This window comes from Lepidochelys kempii, chromosome 6 (genome assembly GCF_965140285.1).
Source record: "Lepidochelys kempii isolate rLepKem1 chromosome 6, rLepKem1.hap1, whole genome shotgun sequence".
NCBI lineage: Eukaryota > Metazoa > Chordata > Testudines > Cheloniidae > Lepidochelys > Lepidochelys kempii.
Genome location: NC_136385.1, coordinates 85,444,991 through 85,469,628, shown reverse-complemented (window position 1 = coordinate 85,469,628; position 24,638 = coordinate 85,444,991). Strand labels below are relative to the sequence as shown.

The window sequence follows — 24,638 nt, the reverse complement described above, 5'->3', positions numbered from 1 at the left end:
TGTATAATGTTTAGAGATATTGGAACACTTTTATGGTATCCGATTCCATGATAAATGAAAGTCCTCCCCCCCCTTTTAAAATAAAAAAGCATTTTTTTTTAAAATACAGCTTCTTTCTGCACTGTTGAATAAACCCACTGGATTAGCTGTGACTCCATAAAGTTTAGGAACTCATTTATTATGTTGCTAGATCAGACACTGCATTTATTCACACAGTGCATCTATAAAACCTAGCTTTCATTAGAGCTGTGGGGAGGCCCAGTCTTTCTCCCTTACTGGAGAAGGTGAAGCTCAAGAAGATAATTAAGCATGAAACAATGAGGAGGCTTGCTGGGTAAGCAGTAGTGTGAAAACAGTTACTCCTCACAAAAGAGGGGAAATTAGCTGGCTGGATAAAAAAGGAAGTGTCAGACTGGAAGACTGAAAGGACTGCCAGCGTAAGTAAATAGCTCTATGCATCATTAATGCAATTTTTTTAACACTTAAATGCCACAGCTGTCTAAATTTAAATGCAGCTAAATGCTATGTGTTGAGAGATTAGTATACCATGTTAAAATCATTTATTTTAAACTTCCAACTTTCATCTTTCACTAATCTTAGCCACCCTTCCTGACGACAAAATTCACCAACCTCTCAGTATTGTATCCTTGTTTGCAAAGCCAATGTAAACAGAGTATTCTGAAGTGATTCCGTTTGCTCATTATACCTTAACAAACACATTATTTTCCATTCTTAATACAGATATTTTTGTGAACAGAAACTTTGATTTTGCTCTTTCACAGAGTAAAGACTTACGATGTGTGCTTCCTTTCACAACTTCCTTCTACCCGAATCGTGTTCCCTGAAGCTGCCACATTTTTGGCACAAGTTCAGTTATATGCAGTGCCAAAAGAAACAGAATAAACAAACACTGCTTAATGCAGCTGGCTAGGAAATTTACATATTACTGCACACCAGCATGAAGACCTGAATATGGATTAGAGCAACAGTGATGACACAAATGTCATATAGATAAAGAGAAACAAAATTCAGCACATCATTACTTATTTTTACTTATGATTTACATTTTACTATTTTATATATATGCATGTATATTTATACATAAATATTGATGTAAAGGTGTACATTTATATTTTATATGCATTTCTGTATGTGCCTCATTTTACAAAAAAACACATTAGAAATGTTTTACACAGTTTAAAAAAGGAGTACAATTTTTCATATTTCTCCACTAGTAAAGCCAGTCTTCCCTATCATATGTCCAAATGTACAGACCTCTGAGACAGAGAAACAAAATAACTAACATTTTAAAAACTTTAAAGTTTCTTAAAATTGCTTTTGTATATATAAAACTATTACAGATCTAGGCCCTGATCCTGCAAGCACTTATGCATATGTGTTAGAAGGATATGCAGCTCCTAAGATAAAAGGTCCTACAATATTGAATGTTAAGGGCCCAATCATGCAAATACTTCCACACATCCTGCAAATACACATGCGTAAGTGTTTGCAGAATCAGGGTCTTAAAATCCAACTGTATAGGACCTTTTAAGGTAGAAGTAATTACTGTGCAGACCATGGGGAAAAAAGGATTCCTTCCCCTCTTTTAAAAATATTTTCTTATTTATTAACTCTTCAAGGAGAATATTAAGACATAAGCGGCGAGCCTACCGTCAAGGCACTCATTGCAGGATTGGGGCCATAAAAGATACAATGCAATGAGCAAGGCATTTCAATTTATACAACAGTCATTTTCAAAGGCTCAAAAGCATCCAAGTCTGCTACATTATATTTTTTAGCTTCTGTTTTTCTATCATCATTTTTTTTAAAACAACACTGGCCCAGAGCATAATCATGAGGTCAGTGAGTGTTAGGTACAAATATAATCTCCAGAATATTGCTTCTAGGAGAGACATCATGTAGGAGAGACATGTTATAGCACAATTGTATGAATGAATCCATGCCACACCTTCATTCTGGTTGGAATACTCAGGAATCAGAACCCACTACTAGGTTCCAATTTTCAAAAGCTCGCAGGTCCCATTTAGACACCAAAATAAATGGTCTAGAGAGCTCACGTTGAATGCTGAGTTCTTTTGGGGAATCTGGCCAGGAGTGTCACAATGAGAGCTACTATGTGCTGAGCACTTTTGAATATCTGGCCCTTAGGTGACTAAATGGGAACTAAGCTCTTTTAAAAATCTGGCTTCAGTCGTGGGTACTGTGCCTTTGAAAATCTGACCCTTAGTGTATTTTCCTGTATTTTGTCATAGATCTTATTTTCTGTACTAAAACAGCAGTTGACAATTCTTCTAACATTCTGCATAGATTGGAAGTGCATTAGATTCCATTTTCTGAATATTACATATTTTGCTACTAAGACTGACCTCAGTACCCATTCTTTGTTATTCAGGAAGGATTTATTCAGCCAGCAGTTCTAATATACTGACTTTTGGAGAAGGGAATGTCTTTGTGTTCAGACCTGTAGAAATACCATACACAACTCCTGAGGAAATTCTGTGCTAAAAATTAAAAAATCTATACTAAAAAAAAATAAAATCCTGTGCACAATATTTTAAAATTCTGCAAAATTCTGCATATTTTATTTGTCAATAAATAAATGTGAAGGCTCCATCAAGGCAGTGGGAAGCACAGGCCACTGGCTGCACAGAAGTGGGAGATCACCCTGCGGCCACCCTCTGCCTGAGATACAGACTTGATGGTGAGGCTGCACCCAATCCTGACACAACACATGGGCTGATCTTGCCTCAAAATCACCCCAGGGATCTGCCCCTCCATGCCAGATGCACCAAGATAGCCAGTGAGAGGGAGAGAGCCTTGCACACACTCCAAGCCTTGGCCCCCGATCCAGGTGTGGGGCAGGGAGGCTCAGCCTGGCAGGGTCTAAGTGTGGAAGGGCCTATTGTGCGGGGATCCAGGTGTGGGGTGAGAAGGTTCTGTGTGGAGCAATCTAGGTGTGGGCAGCTTGGTGGGGTGTCTGGATGTGGGGGGCTTCTGGATGCACAGGAGCTCATTGGGGGAAAGGGGAAAGGGGTCCAGGTGAAGGTGGATGGGGCTCAGTAGGTCCTCTGGGTGTGGGGAGGATGGTCTCGGGAAAGGGGGATGTGGAGGGATGGGCTCAGTGAGGGGTCTGGGTGCTGGGGGAGCAGGGCTTTCTGGGGTGGGGAATAAGGTGCAGCTAGTTGGGGGCTCAGTGAGCTGGGAATCGGGTGCGGGGGGCTCATCGGGGTAGTCCAGGTGCAGCGGGGTGGGGCTTGTCAGGGTGGGGGTTTGAATGTGGAGGCTGAGCTGATGGTGGTCAGAGTGGGTGGTCTGGATACAGGGGTGAGGGGCTCATCCGGGGTCTGGATGCAAGAGGTTGTGGCTTGGCAGGGGGGTCTAGGTATAGGGGGCTCCAGATGCACAGTGGTTGGGTGGATGAGGGAGCAGCTCCCAATACTGTGACTCTTCCCCCCGCAGTTGAGGATGATGCGGGCAGGAAGCGGGGTTGGAGGATGGAGTTTCCGTCAGCCAGGGGAGGTCCTCCTCTTCCCTCAGTCCAGCAGGGACTAGCAACTAAGCCTAGCGCTGGGTAGGAGCCACCGACTGGGGCATACCCAGCCCTATCTCCCCCATGGTGATTTACCTCTGTGCCAGCTTCTCCAGGCACCTGAAACGATGCACCTGCTCTGCTGGAGAGGGTACATGACTGCTCTTGTAGCTTCCTTGTCAGAAAGTCATTTTTTTTTGCAGGGAAGCAAATAAATCTACGGGAGACATGAATTCTGCATGGGCACAGTGGTGCAGAATTCCCCCAGGAGTAATATATTACTACCTTGTTGTTTATTTTGCAGCATGGAAAAAGAAAGTGGAATAGATTATCTGCTAGTTGGTGGCATATCCACCATTTACTATAGTTAACTAAACCTCCCTTATATAAAGACTCTGATGTTGACTTTCCCCTTTATGATGGTTTAAAACTCCAATTTCTGTCCTTTTTGAGACTGAATATTGCCCATTCTGAGTCTAGAGCTAGTGTGATTATTGGATGAAAAATCAAGTTTATGAAACATTTTTGTGAGAGGTTGATTTGAAAATATGTTAGTTGTTTGAAATTGCTCAGAAGTTTATAATGTTAGATTCAGCTCCAAAGGGATGGTTACTGGATGAAGTGCCAATCAGACAGTCCAATGCAATTACCCACAAGGGCATACACTACATATGCACTGGTATTCATGTGCTAAATTAAAAAGCCATGTGGTAAGTTGCATTTATCATGCACTTTTGATGATCTCATCATGACAGCATTCCAAACCTATGAATAGCTGTAAACGACTATTTTTTTTTAAAAAAAATCAGCTTAGCAAAGAATTGTTGTCTTCTTTCTACCAAATGTTAAATTCGCTCACTCCAAACCCAAAATGACACTGGTCTGTGGCACAAGATGGGAAATATTCAGCCTAGGAACAAGTCTATTGCCTGGATATACTGAAGGGAGGACAGGAGACACTAGATATGGTTTAATCAGGCAGCAACTTTATTATTAGATGTCTGGGATTACCCAGCAGCTAAACGTGTACAGTGCAGGTAACTCCATGCTCATTTCAATATCCACCCAGGGACTTCCACCAGCCCTCCCCCACCATTTCTTCTGTCGTGGTCCCCCAGCCAACCCATTGCTGGGACCTTACCATCCCCCCTACCCTTGAAAAAGGGTTACGGTGGGCTGTAAGTTAAAGGGGTTGGCTCCCTGCTGTACCAGTCATAGGAGCTGTGACCCCGCTTCCCCATTCTGCTCCTTTAACAAACACCTCCTTTTTAAGTCCTTTACAAGCCATTTATCTGGTCACTGTATCCCTTCCCTATGGAGTACCTGCACTGGACAGCCGCCCCACACTTACATAATGAGTTGCGATATCATAGCCTAACTCCATTCCCCACTCATCATAACAAAGCCGCCCCCCCCCCCGCCCAATCTGTTGTGGGGAAGGTGAAACCCCCTGCTGCCCCCCCCATGCCACTCACTCCACCTTGGCCAATCTGGTGGTAAGGGAAAAATTTCTTGCCTGCCCCCCCAGAAAGGAGTGGTTCATGCAATGCCCACATCCGGTCCTGACCCAACCTGTTATTTTGCCCGCTCTAAGGGGAGGAAGGGTGGGTGCTGCTCCATCTGTCCCGGGGAAAAGAGGCTTTTCTTCCTAGGCCTGCCCCTTATCAACTCCCAAGTCCTTCCGGTCCCTGGGGATAAGTCAGCGTTGCCAGCGTTGACTTTTGAAGCAGCTTCTGAGCCCCTCTCTCACCCCTGCTTGTAAACCACTATACCCCTTCCCACGGCAAACTAGACAACAGTCCCCCACTTAAAGGTGTGCTATGGTCAAAATCTTTTGTCTATGTGACAACAGAGTTGGGAGCTTTATACACCACTGGAAGGAAGGATTCCCAGCTCCTCTGAGTAAGATAATACAGCACTGAAGGACCTTAGAAGGTCCTGAGATATTTGAGTTTAAAATTATGAAAATTTAGTAATTTTTAAAGACATTTTAATTGTCCCTCTCCTTGTGTCTGTGACAAAGTGGGGATTTTCCCTTGTTATGTTGTATGTGAGCCTGTGTGAGCTTTACTGTTTTGCATGAATGTTGTGTGTGCCTCAGTTTCCCTGTTTCAGAGTAACAACCGTGTTAGTCTGTATTCGCAAAAAGAAAAGGAGTACTTGTGGCACCTTAGAGACTAACCAATTTATTTGAGCATGAGCTTTCGTGAGGTACAGCTCACTTCATCGGATGCATACCGTGGAAACTGCAGTGGACTTTATATACACACAGAGATCATGAAACAATACCTCCTCCCACCCCACTGTCCTGCTGGTAATAGCTTATCTAAAGTGATCATCAAGTTGGGCCATTTCCAGCACAAATCCAGGTTTTCTCACCCTCCACTCCCCCCCCCCCCCCGACACAAACTCACTCTCCTGCTGGTAATAGCCCATCCAAAGTGACAACTCTCTACACAATGTGCATGATAATCAAGGTGGGCCATTTCCTGCACAAATCCAGGTTCTCTCACCCCCCTCCAAAAAAAACACACACAAACTCACTATCCTGCTGGTAATAGCTCATCCAAAGTGACCACTCTCCCTACAATGTGCATGATAATCAAGGTGGGCCATTTCCAGCACAAATCCAGGTTTTCTCACCCCCCCACCCCCATACACACACAAACTCACTCTCCTGCTGGTAATAGCTCATCCAAAGTGACCACTCTCCCTACAATGTGCATGGTAATCAAGGTGGGCCATGTCCAGCACAAATCCAGGCTTTCTCACCCCCCCCTTTTTTTTTCCCAGGGACACACACACAGAAACTCACTCTCCTGCTGGCAATAGCTCATCCAAACTGACCACTCTCCAAGTTTAAATCCAAGTTTAACCAGAACGTCTGGGGTGGGGGGGTAGGAAAAAACAAGGGGAAATAGGCTACCTTGCATAATGATTACCATGCACATTGTAGGGAGAGTGGTCACTTTGGATGAGCTATTACCAGCAGGAGAGTGAGTTTGTGTGTGTATGGGGGTGGGGGGGTGAGAAAACCTGGATTTGTGCTGGAAATGGCCCACCTTGATTATCATGCACATTGTAGGGAGAGTGGTCACTTTGGATGAGCTATTACCAGCAGGAGAGTGAGTTTGTGTGTGTGTTTTTTGGAGGGGGGTGAGGGGGTGAGAGAACCTGGATTTGTGCAGGAAATGACCCACCTTGATTATCATACACATTGTGAAGAGAGTTGTCACTTTTGATGGGCTATTACCAGCAGGAGAGTGAGTTTGTGTGTGGAGGGGCGGAGGGTGAGAAAACCTGGATTTGTGCTGGAAATGGCCCAACTTGATGATCACTTTAGATAAGCTATTACCAGCAGGACAGTGGGGTGGGAGGGGGTATTGTTTCATGATCTCTGTGTGTATATAAAGTCCGCTGCAGTTTCCACGGTATGCATCCGATGAAGTGAGCTGTAGCTCACGAAAGCTCATGCTCAAATAAATTGGTTAGTCTCTAAGGTGCCCCAAGTACTCCTTTTCAGTTTCCCTGTGTATTCCACCAATGTCTAGGTGGTGGGAATAAGGGTGTGTGACTTCTGCGGGAGTTGCTCCAGCTGCCTGCACAGATGCTATGGCCTCCCCTTTGTAACCTGAGACCCAGGAGGGGGATGCAACCAGGTGACTCTTGGCCCAGGAAGTGAGACAAAGGCCAAAGGCTGAGTAATGGGCAGGGCAGGGGCCAGGCAGCTGGAAGTGAGTCAGTCTCGGCTGGCTTGGGGCACCGGGGGAGGACCAGAGCCCTGGCTCTGGGCTCCCCTCCCCCCAAGATGGAATAAATAAGAAAATAAGAAAGGTCCTACTGGGTCAGACCAAAGGTCCATCTAGCTCAGTATCCTGTCTTCCAATAGTGGCCAGTGCCAGTGCCCCAGAGGGAATGAACAGAACAGGTAATCATCAAGTGATCCATCCCGTCGCTCATTCAAAGCTTCTGGCAAACAGAGGCTAGGGACACCATTCCTGCCCATCCTGGGTAATAGTCATTGATAGACCTATCCTCCATGAATTTATCTATTTCTTTTTTTAACCCTGTTATGATCTTGGCATTCACAACATCCTCTGGCAAGGAGTTCCACAGGTTGATTGTGCATTGTGTGAAGAAGTACTTCCTCTTACTTGTTTTAAACCTGCTGCCTATTCATTTCTTTTGGTGACCCCTAGTTCTTGTGTTATGAGAAGTAGTAAACAACACTTCCTTATCTACTTTCTCTACACTGGTCATATTGTATAGACCTCAATCAAAATAGGTAGCATATGCAACATTAACGATGTGGTTCAATGTACAAATCTTATTAAGATATGTTTGGAATTATTATAACTCGTTGTGGCTTTGACATTTGTAAGAAATATTGAAATCTTAATCTCAGGATAAAAAAACTTTAAGCCACACTACACCATGACGTTTTTCATATATATACATATATGTTATATAAGAGAATGACTCCATAGTATTTATGATGAAAATAGAAGGCTCTTCAGTCCATGAAATAGATTACTGAAAACTGCTCATGAGAGCAACTGAAGGACACTGACGCAGATATACCATTTTTACCCCATTCTAACTTGCAATATGGTTTAAAACAACTATAACAACAAAGCATGAAAGGCCTGATACTGCAATACTTTACCAATTGCATGGTGCTTGTTACCTTAACTACTCTGAATGAAGTCAAATACTCACAGTAGTAAGTAGTACACCTAGCAGTGAATGCAAGAACAGGCATCCAAGTTTTAATTTAAAATATACTGGAAAATGTATGTGTGTGTGATTTATTTTGCATGTAGAATGTTTTCCTTATAAACATGGCCAGCCTGAAGTAAACATTTCCACTCTTACAAAGAAATCCAGTTTCTTTAAAGGTAAAAACTGGATAACTTTCCAAAACTGCACAGAAAAAGGTGCGCTGTTATCAAGAAATAGAAAAAAAATCAAGGAAGAGTCTGGGGGGTAATTAAGTATTTGCAACAATTGATTTTCTCATTAAAGTAACTCTTTTCTTTTAATTTAATTCCATTCATCCTTTTGTGCTCATGTTCACTGAAGTAAGCAACTTTCAAACGATGTTCCACAAATTTGGCCAGATACTGTGGTGAGAGTGGAAGGCTAGATGTGTCAGGGGCTTTGTAATGGGATATAGGTCAGAGAGACTTTCACCTCTCGGTCAGTATTTTCAACCCAGCTGAAGGTGAGTAATCACTGAAATTTGTTACTATTTGATGGCTGTTCAGTGGCCTATGAGAAATGTAGTTCTTGGTTTCAGTCCACTCAAATCCATATCACACTCAACACAACCACAAATAGCAATACATGCTGCCTTTTTTGGTATTTTTAACAGAGAGAAAAGGACTTAATGGGCACGACCTATTATCTTAACCCTAGTGGTTATCCTTCTAGATCAATGGAGAGCTGCAATGGTGAGAGGCAGTGTAGATAAGCCTATACCACCATTGCTTATGCTGCATCTCTTCAGTGCATGGAGAGAGGACGGCAGTCCCCACGACAGTCAACTCTGCTCCTCTCTTTCATGAATACCACAGAGCAACAACAGATAAAATAATTTAAAAAAACTCTCACTAATCCATGTTCAACTATGAATGGTATCACTGACTAAGCAGGTACCTCTTTCCTACTCTAAGCCCAAGTCCACACAAACTATACATGGGCAAATCTTACCCCCCTTCTTAGGGCTTGACTTTTTTAATCAAATAAACGAGCAACAAAATCTAGTCCATGGCTTCTTCCCAGGCTTGACTGCTCAGCCTACCCCTAAATCTCCTCTGCCTAAGGCCCAAGGGTAAGCTAGTTTGGGAGCATGCTCCTTTTCTTTTTATTCCCTCCACGTCTGATACTGCTGGCAATGTGCAAAGTGGTGCTGGCTTTAGTACCTATCCCCTGAACACACCATTATCACCTTCATGCCTAGTCCTGCCTGGAGCTTGTTCCTCCTGTCCCCGGCTTCAAACTGAACTTTGTTTAAACTGAAATGTGCCCAATAACATGTTTAAAATCAGAGCCACAACAAATGATCTGACCTACTGGCGGTGAGCTCAGATGATCTCCTTTTAGCTCCCTCAGCTGACTGTCATTTTCCTGCTAAACTTAATTCATATTATCAGCCTGAATATGTCCATTAGCCTTCTAATGGTTTGTAATGAGGATATGCCACGCTCAGATGTGTTAAAAATGCCATTTGGGAAGGCTAAATAGCTAAAAGGGTGTGATATGGAGTTTCTCACCTCTAGATTGTTGGTCAAAATGGGGGTCAGGTTGGTAGTGACTGAAAGTCTTTTACCATCAGACTGGTTGCAGACCTATATGAAATGATTTGATGAGTTTGGTTTATTGTTGTCTACCTCACAAAACCACCACTTCATTTGGCACTGATTAACATCCTTAGCAGACAGACCAAAGGATTTCAAGGACAAGTACCCTCAGCTTTCCTCTGGATCATACAGGAAGATCCTCCAGATGGCCAGGTATCTTGTTTGTGAAGGGGTGTAGTTTTGGAGAGCATGAAAGTGCCACTGCTAATGCTGTAAATAAATATAGCACGTCAGCTACCAGGACAGTCAAGCTTAGCACCTGTTTTCACTCAGTTTAGCTGACATCTGCTCTATTGTGGTTCTTTCCTTTTCCACCTAGAGGGAAGCAGGTGGTGTTTCTCAGGTGGGTCTCTTTCAGAAGCCCTACAGAGATCAAATAGACTAGCACCTGTCACTGACACTAAAATCACAAAAAGTTCATTTTTAAAAAGCTGCCACCCAACACAACAGGAATTTCAAATTTTGACACCAGCGGTTCTGACGTGATGATTTGAAAAACATCACTGTGACATGAGGAAATGAATAGGCATGTGGTGAGTTTTTGTGAAACAAGCTGAATGCTGTGTTAGCGTACTGTCTTCTAGGGGAAGTCATTTGTAATTTAGTGAATATAAGGAATTAAATAATGACTTCGGTCGGGCTTGATTTTGTAAAGCAGCTGAGCACTTTGTACAAGACATTGAATGTCCTCCTCACCGATTAAGATAATGGGAAAGCTGAGGATTTTCAGCACCCCACAGGATCAGACCCTTATATAGCACTTCTAAACTTCACACAAGATTTTTTTCAGCTATGTCCAACCTTACAAAAATAATGGCTTAATTAGACTCTTCCAGTTGAGTGAGTTTTTCTTTAGTGGTGCTACCTAACAAAGTAATGGAGCAATAACTAATACATTTGTGAACTCTGGAGTACAGAACAAGTATCAGTCCATTGCTATTTTTTTTAAACGTTGCATCAATGAAAAGGACACAGAAAAAGTGAGGGGGAGATTTGATTTAGCTCTGAATCCAGCATTTTAAAAAACTGTTTTCTTTTCCCAAATGTGCCAGCTAGGCAGGCGAACAGCGGAAAGGGATGAGGATATCAGCTTAGCAGCGATGCAGCAGTTTTTAACATTTTGTTTTTCAAAGTCCATTATAAAGACTCAAAGAGGAGACTGGGAAAAATCCCAAACAGCACATTAAGAACCATCTTCCCCTCCTAAGAAACAAGCATCCAAGAAAAAAGCCCGTGGAAAAGAGAACGAAAGAAACCTTTTTTTTTTTTTTTAAAGTGAGCTGTCTCACCATTACAAATTTTCCCAAGTCCTTACAACTCTAATTAAAATGTGGTAATTGGTTATGTTACCTCAATTACCATGACGCATGGACATTGATGCAAAGCGACACCAATTGAATCCCTTGGGTGTTATACCCCAAGGCCATCCCATTTATTGTGGCCTTATTATTTTCAATTATGTGGCTGGATGTACAGCATACTTTCAGAGCCAATACACATGAGGCTTTTTCTGGACATATAGTGCAGTGTACATACAGGACGACTCGGGAGATAAAAAAAAATTTTCAGGAGGCACAGAAGTGAACGTTAACATCATACAAAAACTCAAAGACAGGAATATTTAAGAGGTATTACAGGGCAGCTTGAAAATTAGAGCATTCTGAACCTAAATTGTCTTAGCTGAAAATATCTATTTTATGAGTCTGATTAATACTGCCCCCTCAATAATTAGCAATCTCTGTGGATTGAGAAAAGAGATTGTGGATTTCTGCATAAGACTGATCAGAATTCTGCACTTATTGCATGAGCAGAGTACCTGATGTCTGTGGGAGCACTGCTTATGGAATGAGCACTGCTTATGGAACGAGCAGCTTCTCCAGTAATTGAGAAGGGTAGGGGTCTGGGAGGTACAAGCTTTGGGAGAATAACAATGTGAAAATATAGATTTGGACCCTGGTCCTTGGCAGCACGACATGTACTTTGTGCTACTCCAGCAGTGTAAAACAGCTGCAATGACAGCCAAACTGGCTGGCACAGGTTTCTGCTTGTTTGGGTAGTGGACTTTCATACTAACCCCATCGTGGCCCATAGTGTAAGGGGGAAATCCAGGAGGCATGTGGCCAGGGCATCGCTATACCTGGCTATCTGTGGCTACCGGAATGACCTATTGAAGCCATAGGTGCAAGTCATGCTTGGGTTAGCCTTGGATGGCAACAGGATCAGGGTAACACAAAGGTAGCAGTAAGCAATCTTTGTGCTTCCACCCTCAGCTAACCTCAACACAGCTTGTACAGAGCACTGAATCAGGGCCTTGACCAGGTCTACCCCAAATCTTCTTTCAGCTATTTAGTTTTTTCACAAGTGTCTCTTTGTCTTATAAAAAAGCTGCTAATAAGGTCTCTTTCGGTGTATATTATGTGCCATTTGTGTGGTTCTGAAACTAAGAATTAGGAGACCATAACTGCAAAATACAATAAAAGTGGGGTGGTGACTAACAAAAAGAGGGATCTACTGAAAAAAAGAAAAGAAAAAATTGTAATTACTCAAATATTAGAGCATATAACTGGTGCTATTTGACAGTCCTGTTGGCAGCCTCAGTACAGAGGCCAAGGACTGAATGAAAACAGTGGACTAAACTCTCTTATACCAAGTGGCTGTCCTTTCAGAACTGGGAGGAGGCACATTTGCAGAGTAGCATGAGGAGTCTTGCAGTGACATATCATATATAAATAGGGCTCACATTCTGAATCATTCATAAACACCTTTTGCTTAATTAAAAATAGGACTTTAAACTTTATATTCCAGCCCTGGCTAACTGAAAGACAGCTGTTAGAGATAGGAGGTGATGTGAGGACTAGAATGCGATTGGCTCTTAGTACAGTTGTATTTCCAGTTAGATTAAGTTAAATGCAAGGATCTCAAAGTGCTTTAAAAATGCTAATGGCTTAAGCATCACAACATCCCTGTGAAGTAGGAAATTATTATTCCCATTTTACACATGGGGAAACTGAAGCACAGATAGTGTCCTGTCAAATCACACGGTGATCCCAGGTCTCCCAACTCCCAGTTAAATTCTTCAGCCGAAAGACCAACAAATCATTTATTGTTTTTAAATTAAATCATTATTTTACCTAGCCTCTTTAACCTAGCCAACCTTTTTTCCCCTTTGAGTGATTCTGAATTATAATGCTACTTACTAGACGTAACTTATGCATCATGAGAGGGTCATCTTTTGCCAGACTTTGGGGTTTGCATTATATACCTGTTAGGATATAGATATAGATATTCAGGCCCGTCTGCAAAGGCCTGTACTTTAAGAATTTAGGGGTATTCTTATCACTTGGCTAGTTCTAGAGGTATAAAAGAATAAACTAATTAAGGTGGTGGGATATAATTGGGTACATAATCATGTTACAATACGTTAGGATTGGTTAGTTAAATTTCAGGAAAATGATTGGTTAAGGTTTAGTAAAACTCAAGTTTTACTATATAATCTGTAGTCAATGAGGAAGTGAGTGGGTGTGGGGGGGTGTGGGATATGGGAACAGGGAACGGGGGTAAGGAAATTGCAATCATGTTTTGCTAAAGGGGGAAATGGGAACAGGGATTGGGGGTAAGGAAATTGGAATAATGTTTTGCTAAGGGCAAGAATGGGAACAGGGACACAGGTGTAAGGCTCTGTGGTGTCAGAGCTGGGAAGGAGGACACTAAGGAAGGAAACTGGAATCATGCTTGCTGGAAGTTCACCCCAATAAACATTGAATTGTTTGCACCTTTGGACTTCGGGTATTGTTGCTCTCTGTTCATGCGAGAAGGACCAGGGAAGTAAGTGGGTGAAGGAATAAGCCCCCTAACAATACCTCTTTGTTATGTCTAGGTTTGTGAGGCAGGCTTTTGCAAGGATAATGAAAAATTCAAGAATTTTTTTTTAAGGCATCAAGAAATAAAAGAAATTTGAAAGAAACCTACAAATCCTTTGTAATTAACTCCAACATCGCTTTCGGAAGGGGATAAGCAATCAAAATAAGAAGTAACCGAGGATAATAAGGAAGAGTAAAAAGATAAAGGAAAATTCTGGTAGACAAATTAAGGGGAGAATGGAAGATGCAAGCAACTCCTGCACCTCTGTATGGCAACATAATCAGCTGTCTTATTTACTGTCCGAGAGTCAGATGCCATCGGAGGTATAAAACATCTCATTTGTTTTTATAAATTACAGTATATTGTGGGCAACCTCAAATAAAGACTTGTTACCAGGGGATACTGTTTATGTGCCAAGACTGGCAAACCATCAAGTGCAGAGAGATGGGGAAGCAGAGGAAGCAATCTTGGGACCATCCCAAGAAATGACTACACAGGAACTGAGTGAAAGGAAAAGCTATAGCATGCCAACTCAGGACTGGGGAAGAATAAGAACCCAGAATTCTACTGAGGTTAGTGCATCTTTCAGTGCTGAGAATTCAAATGGTTTTATCAACCTCAGAAACCTGTGGATACTGCGATGTTTATACAATCATATTTTATAAACAAATCCACAACAAGAGACTCTGAAACGAAATACTGCCCTAAATGAAAATTAAATGAGAATCCTGATAGTTCTTAATATCTTCCATTTCTCAGCAGAGAGGAAGGTATGACCCCTACCCAGTTGCAGACAACTCAGTCGAGCACACAAGTTCTGCTTCCCCCAGGCAAAGTGGGAACAAAGCAGTGTGCAGCTTGTGAAGTTCCATGGCATCCAGACATCAAGTAACACACAGCACTTGTACAGTGTCTCTACCTCAGCTCTCAATTGATTCCAATCCCAAACAGAGCCACAAGACTCACTTTGCTCCTGCTGCAATAGCAGTGCTGAACTCTAATTAGCACATAGCAGCTTATTTAGAATAACTGCAGCTCCAAATAGCAAATAGCTTACGCACAGCAACTGTTCACGTGGAAGAGGAGAGAATATGCTCTCTCTGAAAAAACTTGGACCTCTATTCAGCAGCCTCCAGGATTTCTCTCAGTTGCATCTTGCTCCTGCTCCAGGCACCAGAGAACAGCTATACTTACTACAGCAACTATAAGTTTTAAGCATGAAAAAAATATCCACTTAGCCTCTTTGCGGCAGCTCGCATCTCAGTGAAATATAGTAGAAACCCAGGTCAGCCTCTCTCTGGTAATTGTACTCCCATTACAGCAGCCTCCAGCAACTGAGCTTCAGAAATTTTTAGAACTGCATTTGTTCCGTGCTGCAAGGTAAAGACAACAGCTACTGTACACTCTTGCTGTTGCAACTCCAAGCTTCAACTAGTTTCTCTACAGCAGGTCCACTCAACAAACCAGTCCAACTCTACAGCCCTAGGTAATGGTTTCTTAGAGCTATTGCTATAATTTAAAAACATAAAGACAAAAATAAACAAATCCCAAAATTGCCTCAGGGTTGGATCAGGTATCAGACATTGCAAAAAATAGAGAAGGGCTCATAGACCCTTAATCCAATTCTCCCAAAGAAAAAGTTCTGCTATTATTCTTTCCCCCATCATTAACTGTCCTCTTCTAATCCCTCAATGTGCACCCTTTTCACAACCATATTTTGCTGCTGACCTCCCTTGCTTCTGTTCTCAACCTCTCACTCTCTTGGGATCGTTCCCCTCGAAATTCAAGCATCAGTAATCTGTTTATTTGCCTTCTCAATGGCCATCTCCCTTCTTCCTCTCATATATAAGCCTAAGTGTGCCATCCACAATTGCTACCTCAAGTTCCTTGCACCCCCAGTTTGGTTTTTGCCTTCCACTCCATTGAAATTGCTCTGACTGAGATTTTATCTGTTCCTTGCTATATCTTGAGGCCTCCAGCTCATCAACCTCTCTGCTGCTTTTGACCCAGTTGATCTCCTTCTCAACATCTGACCACCTTCTCAACCATCTTCTCCTTCTTTAACTTTTGTGATACTATTCCTTTCTTGGTTCTTCTTCTATGTCTCTAGCCTTCCAACAATGTTTCCTTTTGCAGGTCCTCTTCCTGCTATGTTTTGCTTTCTGTGGGAGTCCAACAGGGCTCTACCATTGGCCCCTCCTTTTATCCCTTTATTGAGTGGTTACATCTGCTCATGTGACTTCAATGGCCATTTTTAAACAGATGACTCACAAATTAATCTTTCCACTCCCTATTTGTTTCCCACCATCTAATCCCATATCTCATGTTGTCTCTCAGATGTCCCTTCCTGAATGTCTGTCAACTAAAACTAAACATGGTCAAAATTGAACTCCTGGTCTTTCCTCCCCAAACCTCTGCATGTTCTTATTCAGTTTTGCTACTGAACACACTATCACCCACTCTGTCACTCCAATAACCAGCATGAATGCCGACTTCTCCACCTCCCTTGCACTTCACGTTCAAGCCTGGAGTCTTCCCTCTTCTTTCTCCAAAACATTTTTAAGATCTGACCTTTTCTTTCTGGTCATAGAGCTAGAGCTCTTATTCAGTCCTTTTTATCTCTGGTATTTACTGTAGCCTCCTCTGGCCTCCTTGATAGGCATACTTCCCCCCACCCCAAGCTCCTACAACACACAGCTGCTAAAATCCTCTTCTTTGCCCTTCACAGGGGCCATGTCACCTCTCCCCCATTTCATTGGCTTGTGCTTCTCCTCCACATCAAGTTCCAGGTTCTTATCTTTGCCTTCAAAGCCCTGTGTAACTCTGCACCTCTCATTATCCACACTTCCTCTTGCCTTGTTCCTTCCCCACTACTCCAACACTTATGCTAGCCTTGATATCCTGTTTTTCTGCTTTTCCAGTAACTCTCTCCTTTACTTTCTTCCATGTCATCTTCTACAAAGACGTCCTCATTCTGTAATAATCCATAAGGCCACTGCCCTCATTCATTTCCTTCCTTAAGTCCCACTTATACTGCAACACCTACAAGAAATTAGACAACTAATCAATGGCTAGATAGCTGGGCACATGGGGATAGGTTTGGATACATAATCTTTTTTAAAAAACCATGCAAACATCAAGATGTGAGCCATTCATCACCTCAACCACTTTGCTTTTGTGCTGTACCCCTTTCCCACACACTATATCTGTTGGTCTTTTGAGACCATTAGCTCTTTAGGGAAGGGACTTTTGATGGGTCTGTAGAATCCCATGTACATTTTGGGTGCTATATTTATATAAAAATAATAAACAACTCAGAGATATCTATTACTTTTTGTTTTTCTTTTAAGTGGAACTTCAAAAAAAAATCTGTGTTTAAAAAAACAACCTAACCCCCCCCAAAATTTCATTGCTAGTCACTTAGTCTGTCAAGAAAGGGGTGGATGTCAAGTAATCTTTCCTATTTTAAAATTTATAATAACCTAAAAATTATATAAACTAAAATATATGTTGTTCATTCTATTATTTTTATGATGCACATCGGTACCTGTATTTCACAGGATTATCATCATTGCTCCTTGGTTGCAATACTCACACTTCAGCATTAGGACAGTGACACAGGACATGCTGGGTCAAATTCATCCATTACTGTCAATGGAGTAACGGTAGGGATTTGGCTTATTGTCTAAATATAGTTAATCCCTTCTAATATGGTTTTATACTGTACAAGACCTGTATAATTGACACCACTTAATTGATAGCATAAGTAATATAATATTTTGCCTCTTAGGGATTGTTTCCTCAGAGAAGAATAGATTAATACATTTTCCTTATATTTTAAGTAGTACAGAACTTATTACATCCTCAAAATACTTTGTCAGTGTTTCCCAACCTTTTCCAGTCTGAGGCACACTTACGTCAATAAAAGATTTGTGTGGCACACATCCCTGTGTTAAAATTATTTTAAAAATCGCTTACTTTTAATGAGAAATCTGATGTAAGGTCTGTCTCATGCACATCCACCCGAAGTGCAACAGCACAAAATGCAGTTTGGTTGTGACGCTAATGAAAATAAATGAGTTTTTTTTCCCCTTGCAAGTGACTTTTCCAAAATTCCATGGCACACCAGTGTGCCACGGCACACGGCTGGGAAACACTGTCCTATGTGAAGAATGCGCTTAGTGATAGGCTGGTGCTAAAAACATTATTAACAGTGTACAGAACTTTTATGAAGTATCATATTCAATAAAAAATTATGGGCCCAATCCTGTTAGGTTCTGAGTAACTCGACTTGCACTGCTTTCAACTCAAATGTGCCCAGTCCTTGACAGAATGAGATCCCATGTGATTAAAAATGCTGCAAACAGTATATGTATACTATGAGTTTATCTTATTAATCAGTCATGTCCAAATCCAGCACTGGTTTGTGAAAAATAAAGCTTTATTTGTTGACTGCGAGGATCAGAAATGGCATCTTCAGTCAGAAAATCCATTGTAAAATGAATATGTTTGCTACCCACTGGAATGATATCTCCCATGTGACAAATGAAACAATAGTAGGTCTTTTTAAAGCAAACATCACTCACCGGGACTTTTCCCAACTTCTTTTGTAGCCTGGTTTGCCACTGGACAGCTTGCATGACAATGGCTTCCCACCTTCTTTCAAGATTTACAATTATCAGCTGCATAGACTGGTGATCTGCATTCAGATTGCAGGTCTCCTGGTCATCCAGGAGGTGCTGGCATAATCGCAACACAGAGGCTACTCCACGACGTCTCTGTTTGATCTCACAGCACAGAGACTGCAGGACAGAGAAATGACAGATGTCAGTGCAGTATAGTCTACAAATGTATAAAATTAACTGTTAAGATTATACTTTGTAGTGCCCAGTCTTCTTACAATATGTCTGTGTTCCATTCATTGTTTCCCTGATACTTAATATCAAAGCTTGGTGATGCACTCACAGATAGTAATAATAATGGCAATGAGGCTGCAAAGCTACTTTAAGTCTTCTTCAAATTAATGCCACATGTAGCTAACTGTCTCAATGATGCCGAACGATTTACAGCACATATAGGGTTCCCCCCAACCTCTATTCCACTGGGGCATGTCTCTGAAAATTAGTTATCCTGCCAACATCTAGTCATTCCAGGTTTTAAAATGGATTTTAAGAATCTTTCAGGAAAAATAAATAAACGCTATACTCCATAAAATGACATAGTTTAATTCAATGTTTAATTCAATGCTGATCTAGAAAATCAAAATAAAGAAAAAAATATATTACTTAGAAGAACCATTAGAAATGATGGGCCATATGTTTTACTCCTGAGGAAAAACGTGCAGCAAGGAAGTGCAGTGGTCCTCTTTACAATCTTTACAAAGGCTTCTTGTGATTATAACAGTCCTAAAGAATTTCTTACACTGAAATTAAAATAGGAATCCTGAAGTAATGATATCTGTGTTCAAAATTATAAATATTTAATAGCAACCACTGTATTTCATCAGAAAGATCCAGTGCAACGGAGGAATATCATTTGCGCTTCATCATGCAATTCAAATCAGTGAACAAGCCTTGTTTTTACCAAATCGTGGTTGAGGCCAGGAAATGTTGCATATACTCTAGAAACCTGTACAATTGCATTGGAAACCCCCTATGATAATAATACAAGTAGTGCATCTCCTGTGCCGCAATTAAGGGACACGTTTCCCCAATTCTGAAGGTCAATGGTTGGCTACTTTTCTGTGCCGTATAGGACCATGTATGGGGTTTTCAAGTGCTATTCCCTGCACACCCACCCACCCCCTATGGGCACTCAATGTTGCATCAGGATTGTATTAACCTGTGATGTCTTTTTACAGTAATTGCTATGAGGTTTGGGGGCACATAGCCTGGGCATCTATGAGGAAGAGTTCTCAGCCTCACACTTAACCATGTACCCTTTCATGGCATGCTGTGAATCTAATATATGATTCCCAAATGGCACTTGTGCTACTCATGGCATTATACTATGTATGTAATAATGTATTTCATGCATGGAGTTTTCCCAGATAATTTCAATTGTAACTTGCCAACATCTGTTTCCTCTGCAGGATGCCACAGATGAAAGTGCATGACCCTCTGAGAAAATCTCAACTATCATTTGAGTGTTTTTGTTTCTCTTAAGGAACAGGTATTTTGTTTTTAATTTTCTGTTTTAAAAAGAAAAAGTAAAATAAACTCATCAAAATTTTCAGAGCAGTTCACAAGTGCCAATGGCTGAAAAATATTGATAATTAAGCTGGACATCCCCTTCTAAACGTGAATAACAAAACAATACTACTCTTTTAAAGATAAGTTAAGCTTCTGCATTATTAGATTGCTTTAAAAAAGGAAGCTATACCTAGAAGTGATGTACATCAAAACAGTATTTGCCCTCCAGAAGCATTTGTGCTTGCGCAATGACCCTAAGCCGAAGGACTGGAGCAAAATAGTGGTGCAGATGTCTAGAAATATATATCTTTCTTTTGCCTACTGATAGCGTGCAAGTGATTTTTTTTAATTCAAAGCCTTCAAAAGAAATGATGATTATATCCACAAACATAGCTGAATTACTAATCTACTGGCACAATTTGATTGTTCTAACAGTTAACAGATTGCTTATTAATCAACAAGGGTAAACAAGACAATGCAATCTCATTTAGAGTGCGAGTTTTAATGCCTAAAAGTATTTGTGTTCAAAATGTTAATCCCGATAAGGCTTCATTAGAAGACGTCTTAAAATGATTAAGTGCATTTCATTGTAAAGTACACTGAGTAGTAATATCAGCAGGTGGACATTTCATACAGATGTTCCACTTATTGATATAATGCATTCTATAGCTATTTAAATTACCCCAACTCTGTGATAGCTGGAATTCCATTATTTCTGTAATGAAAGAACTATGTACCTTTAATATTTCTGAATTTTAAATAAGGTGAATGACAAATTCCCAAACCACTATTTATGGCAAAATATGACCAGGAATTTTATTATTCAATTTAGACCAGTGCTGTATTTTCACTTAAGTTTCCTGAACTTGCCCTTATTTATTTTCCTAGGATTCATTACTATATACCTACACAGCTCTTGATGTAATCAAATGTCTGATGTATTTCCTTTCTGATGCTGTTCATTAGCCTAATATTACACCAGAAAAAAAAAATCTAGGTACAAATAAAGGGGAAGATCGTACTTAACACTGCAAAAGCAAAGAAATTGAACATAATGGTGGCTTTTATGAGCTAGCTTCTGCTCTCAGTTAAACTGGTGAAAAACTGAATAAACTCCACTGAAGCTGAGAATCTGGCCCCATACCCTTAACTCATCCTTTTACCTTGATGTACCTAATGATGGCATCCCCTACAATGCTGGATGCTATAACACTCCTGTTACAATCCCATATAATATGATAAACTAAGGACCATTCCCATTCCTAAACCAAAATATCTGGGCTATAATAAGACCTGTACATTGTATTATTTGCAAGCAGAGATACAGGAACAAATTCATTTCTCATTTACATCAGTTTTCCACCAGCATAATAACATTAACTTCACGGAAGCTATTCTTGATTTACATGGGTGTGACAATACAATTCAACCATGGTAGTTTTGTTTCAACTTTATTATATGTTATGATTAATATTAAAAGAGAATGAAACCCTCATTTCTAACAAGGAAAAGAATTACTGTAATGACTCTTGTAGAGCTAGAAGACTTAATCAGGTAAAGGCACACAAACAATGTATAAAACGGCAGGGTACAATGAATCCAAAGGGGGTATTTATGGTCTGTTATGTATCGTGCTAAATGATCATTATCTGTATCTTTGACATGAAAGCTCACAGTGTCCCATACGATCCATATTTTGCAACTTTGAACTGGAATTGTCATGTGAAAATTGTGAATACAGTGATTGTGCACAGACAGTTCTCATTTCCAAATCTTCACCAATTATTTCATTTTACATTTCTAAATGGTATAACTCTATATTTTGCGATATTAGCCTCTACAAAAACCTCATAATCAACAAAGCCATTACTTAACAAAAGGAAAGCAAAGAGGATCAGGATTTTCAGACACAGGAGTCTAAAGTGCATGAACCTAAAACTCTAAGTCCATTTTTAGGCACCTGCCTGAGTTTCAAAAGCGCTGAACATTCCACCGCTCCAATTGCCCTCAGTGGGAACTGTTGGTGCTCAGCAGTTTAAAAAGTCCGGCAGATGCCTATTTATAGAATTAGGAGGCTTGCTTTAGGCTCCATTTGAAAATCTAGGCTGAATTGTCCCAATAAGGAAAACTATGTTTTGCAACATAGATAGAGAGGTCTGGTGAATATATAGGCAACATTACAATGCAGTGTTTATTCTAACATATTTCCTGTACGTCACAGCAGACTCCCCTGGAGATCTTTCTTCTCTCGGCATAACCCTATGTTTAGTGCTTTGTGACTGTCAACCTGGCAGTTGAAAAGGGCTGGATTGCTCTCCTTTCCACAGCCTGCTAATACCACACCATAAATCATCTGGAAGGGCCACTGCTGAATGACATCAAAGACTGCTCCCATCCCAAGGGCCAAGAGTATTGTTTAGGCAGAACCTAATGCCCAGGATGGTTCTGTGACAAGGGGTTGAACCATGTACTCTCACACAGCATGGTTGAATACTACTGCTTGGCTACTACAGCCATGATTCTGCAAGGTACTTAAGCACATGCTGAACTTTAAACATATGAGGAGTCCTCTTAATTGTTTCATGGTCTCTCTGTATATAATGTCTTCTACAGTTTCCACAGTATGCATCCGATGAAGTGAGCTGTAGCTCACGAAAGTTCATGCTCAGATAAATTGGTTAGTCTCTAAGGGGCCACAAGTACTCCTTTTCTTTTTGCGAATACAGACTAACACGGCTGTTACTCTGAAACCTGTCTTAAATTCAGTGGAACTATGCACATACATTAGGCATATGTTTAAGTTCCTTGCTGAACTGAGGCCTAAGCAATATTTTTCAACAACTGGATATTCTTCCTTTAAGTCCAAAAACGAAAAGAAAAAATGGAGTGTGAAGTGTATTAAAGAAACTATTAAATACAAAGTTTATTTTGCCATTGACCAGTGCATCAATCTAGTCCAATGTTTATCTGTAAAGCAGAGAGATTGCCAGACAATGGCACAAAATTGATAAGCTGAAATAGTTCACAAATGATAAAATTCTCATACCACAAAATCATAGAAATGTAGGGCTGGAAGGGACCTCAAGAAGTCATCATGTCCAGTCCTGTGTGCTGTGGGAAGACCAAATAAATCTAGACCGTCCCTGACAGGTGTTTGTCCGAACTGTCGTTAAAAACCTTCAATGATAGGGATTCCACAACCTCCCTTGAAAGCATATTCCAGAACATAACTAGCCTTATAGTTATTTTTTTTTCTTAATATCTAACCTAAATCTCCCTTGCTGCAGAGTAAGCCTATTACTTTCATCTTCAGTGGACATGGAGAACAATTGAGCATCACCCTCTTTATAACAGCCTTTAACATATTTGAAGACTTATCAGGTCTCCCCCAAGTCTTTTCTCAAGATTAAATATGCCCAGTTATTTTTAACCTTTTCTCACTAGATTTTCTAAACCTTTTAAAACATTTTTTTCCTGTTCTCTGGACTCTCTCCAATTATTCCACATCTTTCCTAAAGTGCGGTGCCAAGAATTGGACACAGTACTCCAGCTGAGGCCTCATCAGAGCTGAGTAGACTAGGACAATTACCTCCTATGTCTTAAATACAACACTCTTGTTAATACACCCCAGAATATTAGCCTTTTTCGCAGCTGCATCACATTGTTGACTCATATTCAATTTGTGATCCACTATAACCTCTAGATCCTTTTCAACAGTACTACCTCCTAGCTAGTTATTTCCCATTTTGTAGTTGTTCATTTGATTTTTCCTTTCAAAGTGAAGTACTTTGCACTTGTCTTTGTTGAATTTCATCTTGTTGAGTTCCGACCAATTCTCCAATTTGTGAAAAGTCATTTTCAATTCTATTCCTGTCCTCCAAAGACCTTGAAATCCCTCACATCTTGCTGTTATCTGCAAATTTTATAAGCATACTCTCCACTTCATTATCCAAGTCATTCATAAAAATATTGACTAGTACCAAACCCAGGACTGACCCCTGCAAGACCTCACTAAGATATGCTCCCTTAGTTTTACAGCAAACCATTGATAACTACTTTTTGAGTACGGTCTTTCAATCAGTTGTTCACCCACCTTATAGTAGTATCACAAAACTGTATTTCTAGAGCATGAATCTGAATGACCATATACAAAAATTTAGATGATTTTTGTAGCAAAATGATTAGATGGTTTTTTTCACATACTTTTAGTAAATACTGAAATTTCTTTGCATGAGGTCTTAATGCATATCAGTCATTTTTGTCTCTCCTGTTTAAAGTTTTATTGACTTTATACTTATTAATATTGTAGTGTGTGGAAAAAAAGAAATCTCAGAAAATTCAAGGCCCAATCTAATTGAAAATACCTGAGGTCTCTGGAGTCAGAAAAGCTGTCTGAAGGGCCCACGTATGCTAACTTACATGTTTTCACTTTCTTTGTACTTTTAGGTACAGAGGAATTGCCATACCCAATAGACTAGTGGTCTCTCTAATCCTGTATCCTGTCTCTGACAATGGGCAGTAAGTATTAGTTGCTTCAGAAGAATGTGCAAGAATACACTGAGGGCAATTACGAAATAACCATGAAATGGAAGCTCTTATGCAACCTTAATTCTAATGGTTGCTGGTGCTCTCAGTATAATGATAATACTAGTCAGAGTCATGTTTTCAAGTGGT

At 40.6% G+C, this 24,638-nt stretch overlaps 1 protein-coding gene across 3 annotated transcripts in view; it reads right to left on the bottom strand.

The window, feature by feature from the left end:
* Positions 1 to 24,638, bottom strand: part of AKAP6 (A-kinase anchoring protein 6) — a 405,099-nt gene that overhangs the window by 27,526 nt on the left and 352,935 nt on the right. For 2 of the 3 annotated variants that reach the window (XM_073348987.2, XM_078853346.1), the window contains exon 12: positions 18,360 to 18,575. The exons of the other annotated variant lie outside the window; for it this stretch is intronic. In XM_073348987.2, coding sequence (XP_073205088.1) covers positions 18,360 to 18,575 — 216 coding nt within the window. The remainder of the gene's footprint in view (positions 1 to 18,359; positions 18,576 to 24,638) is intronic. 3 annotated transcript variants of the gene reach the window in all.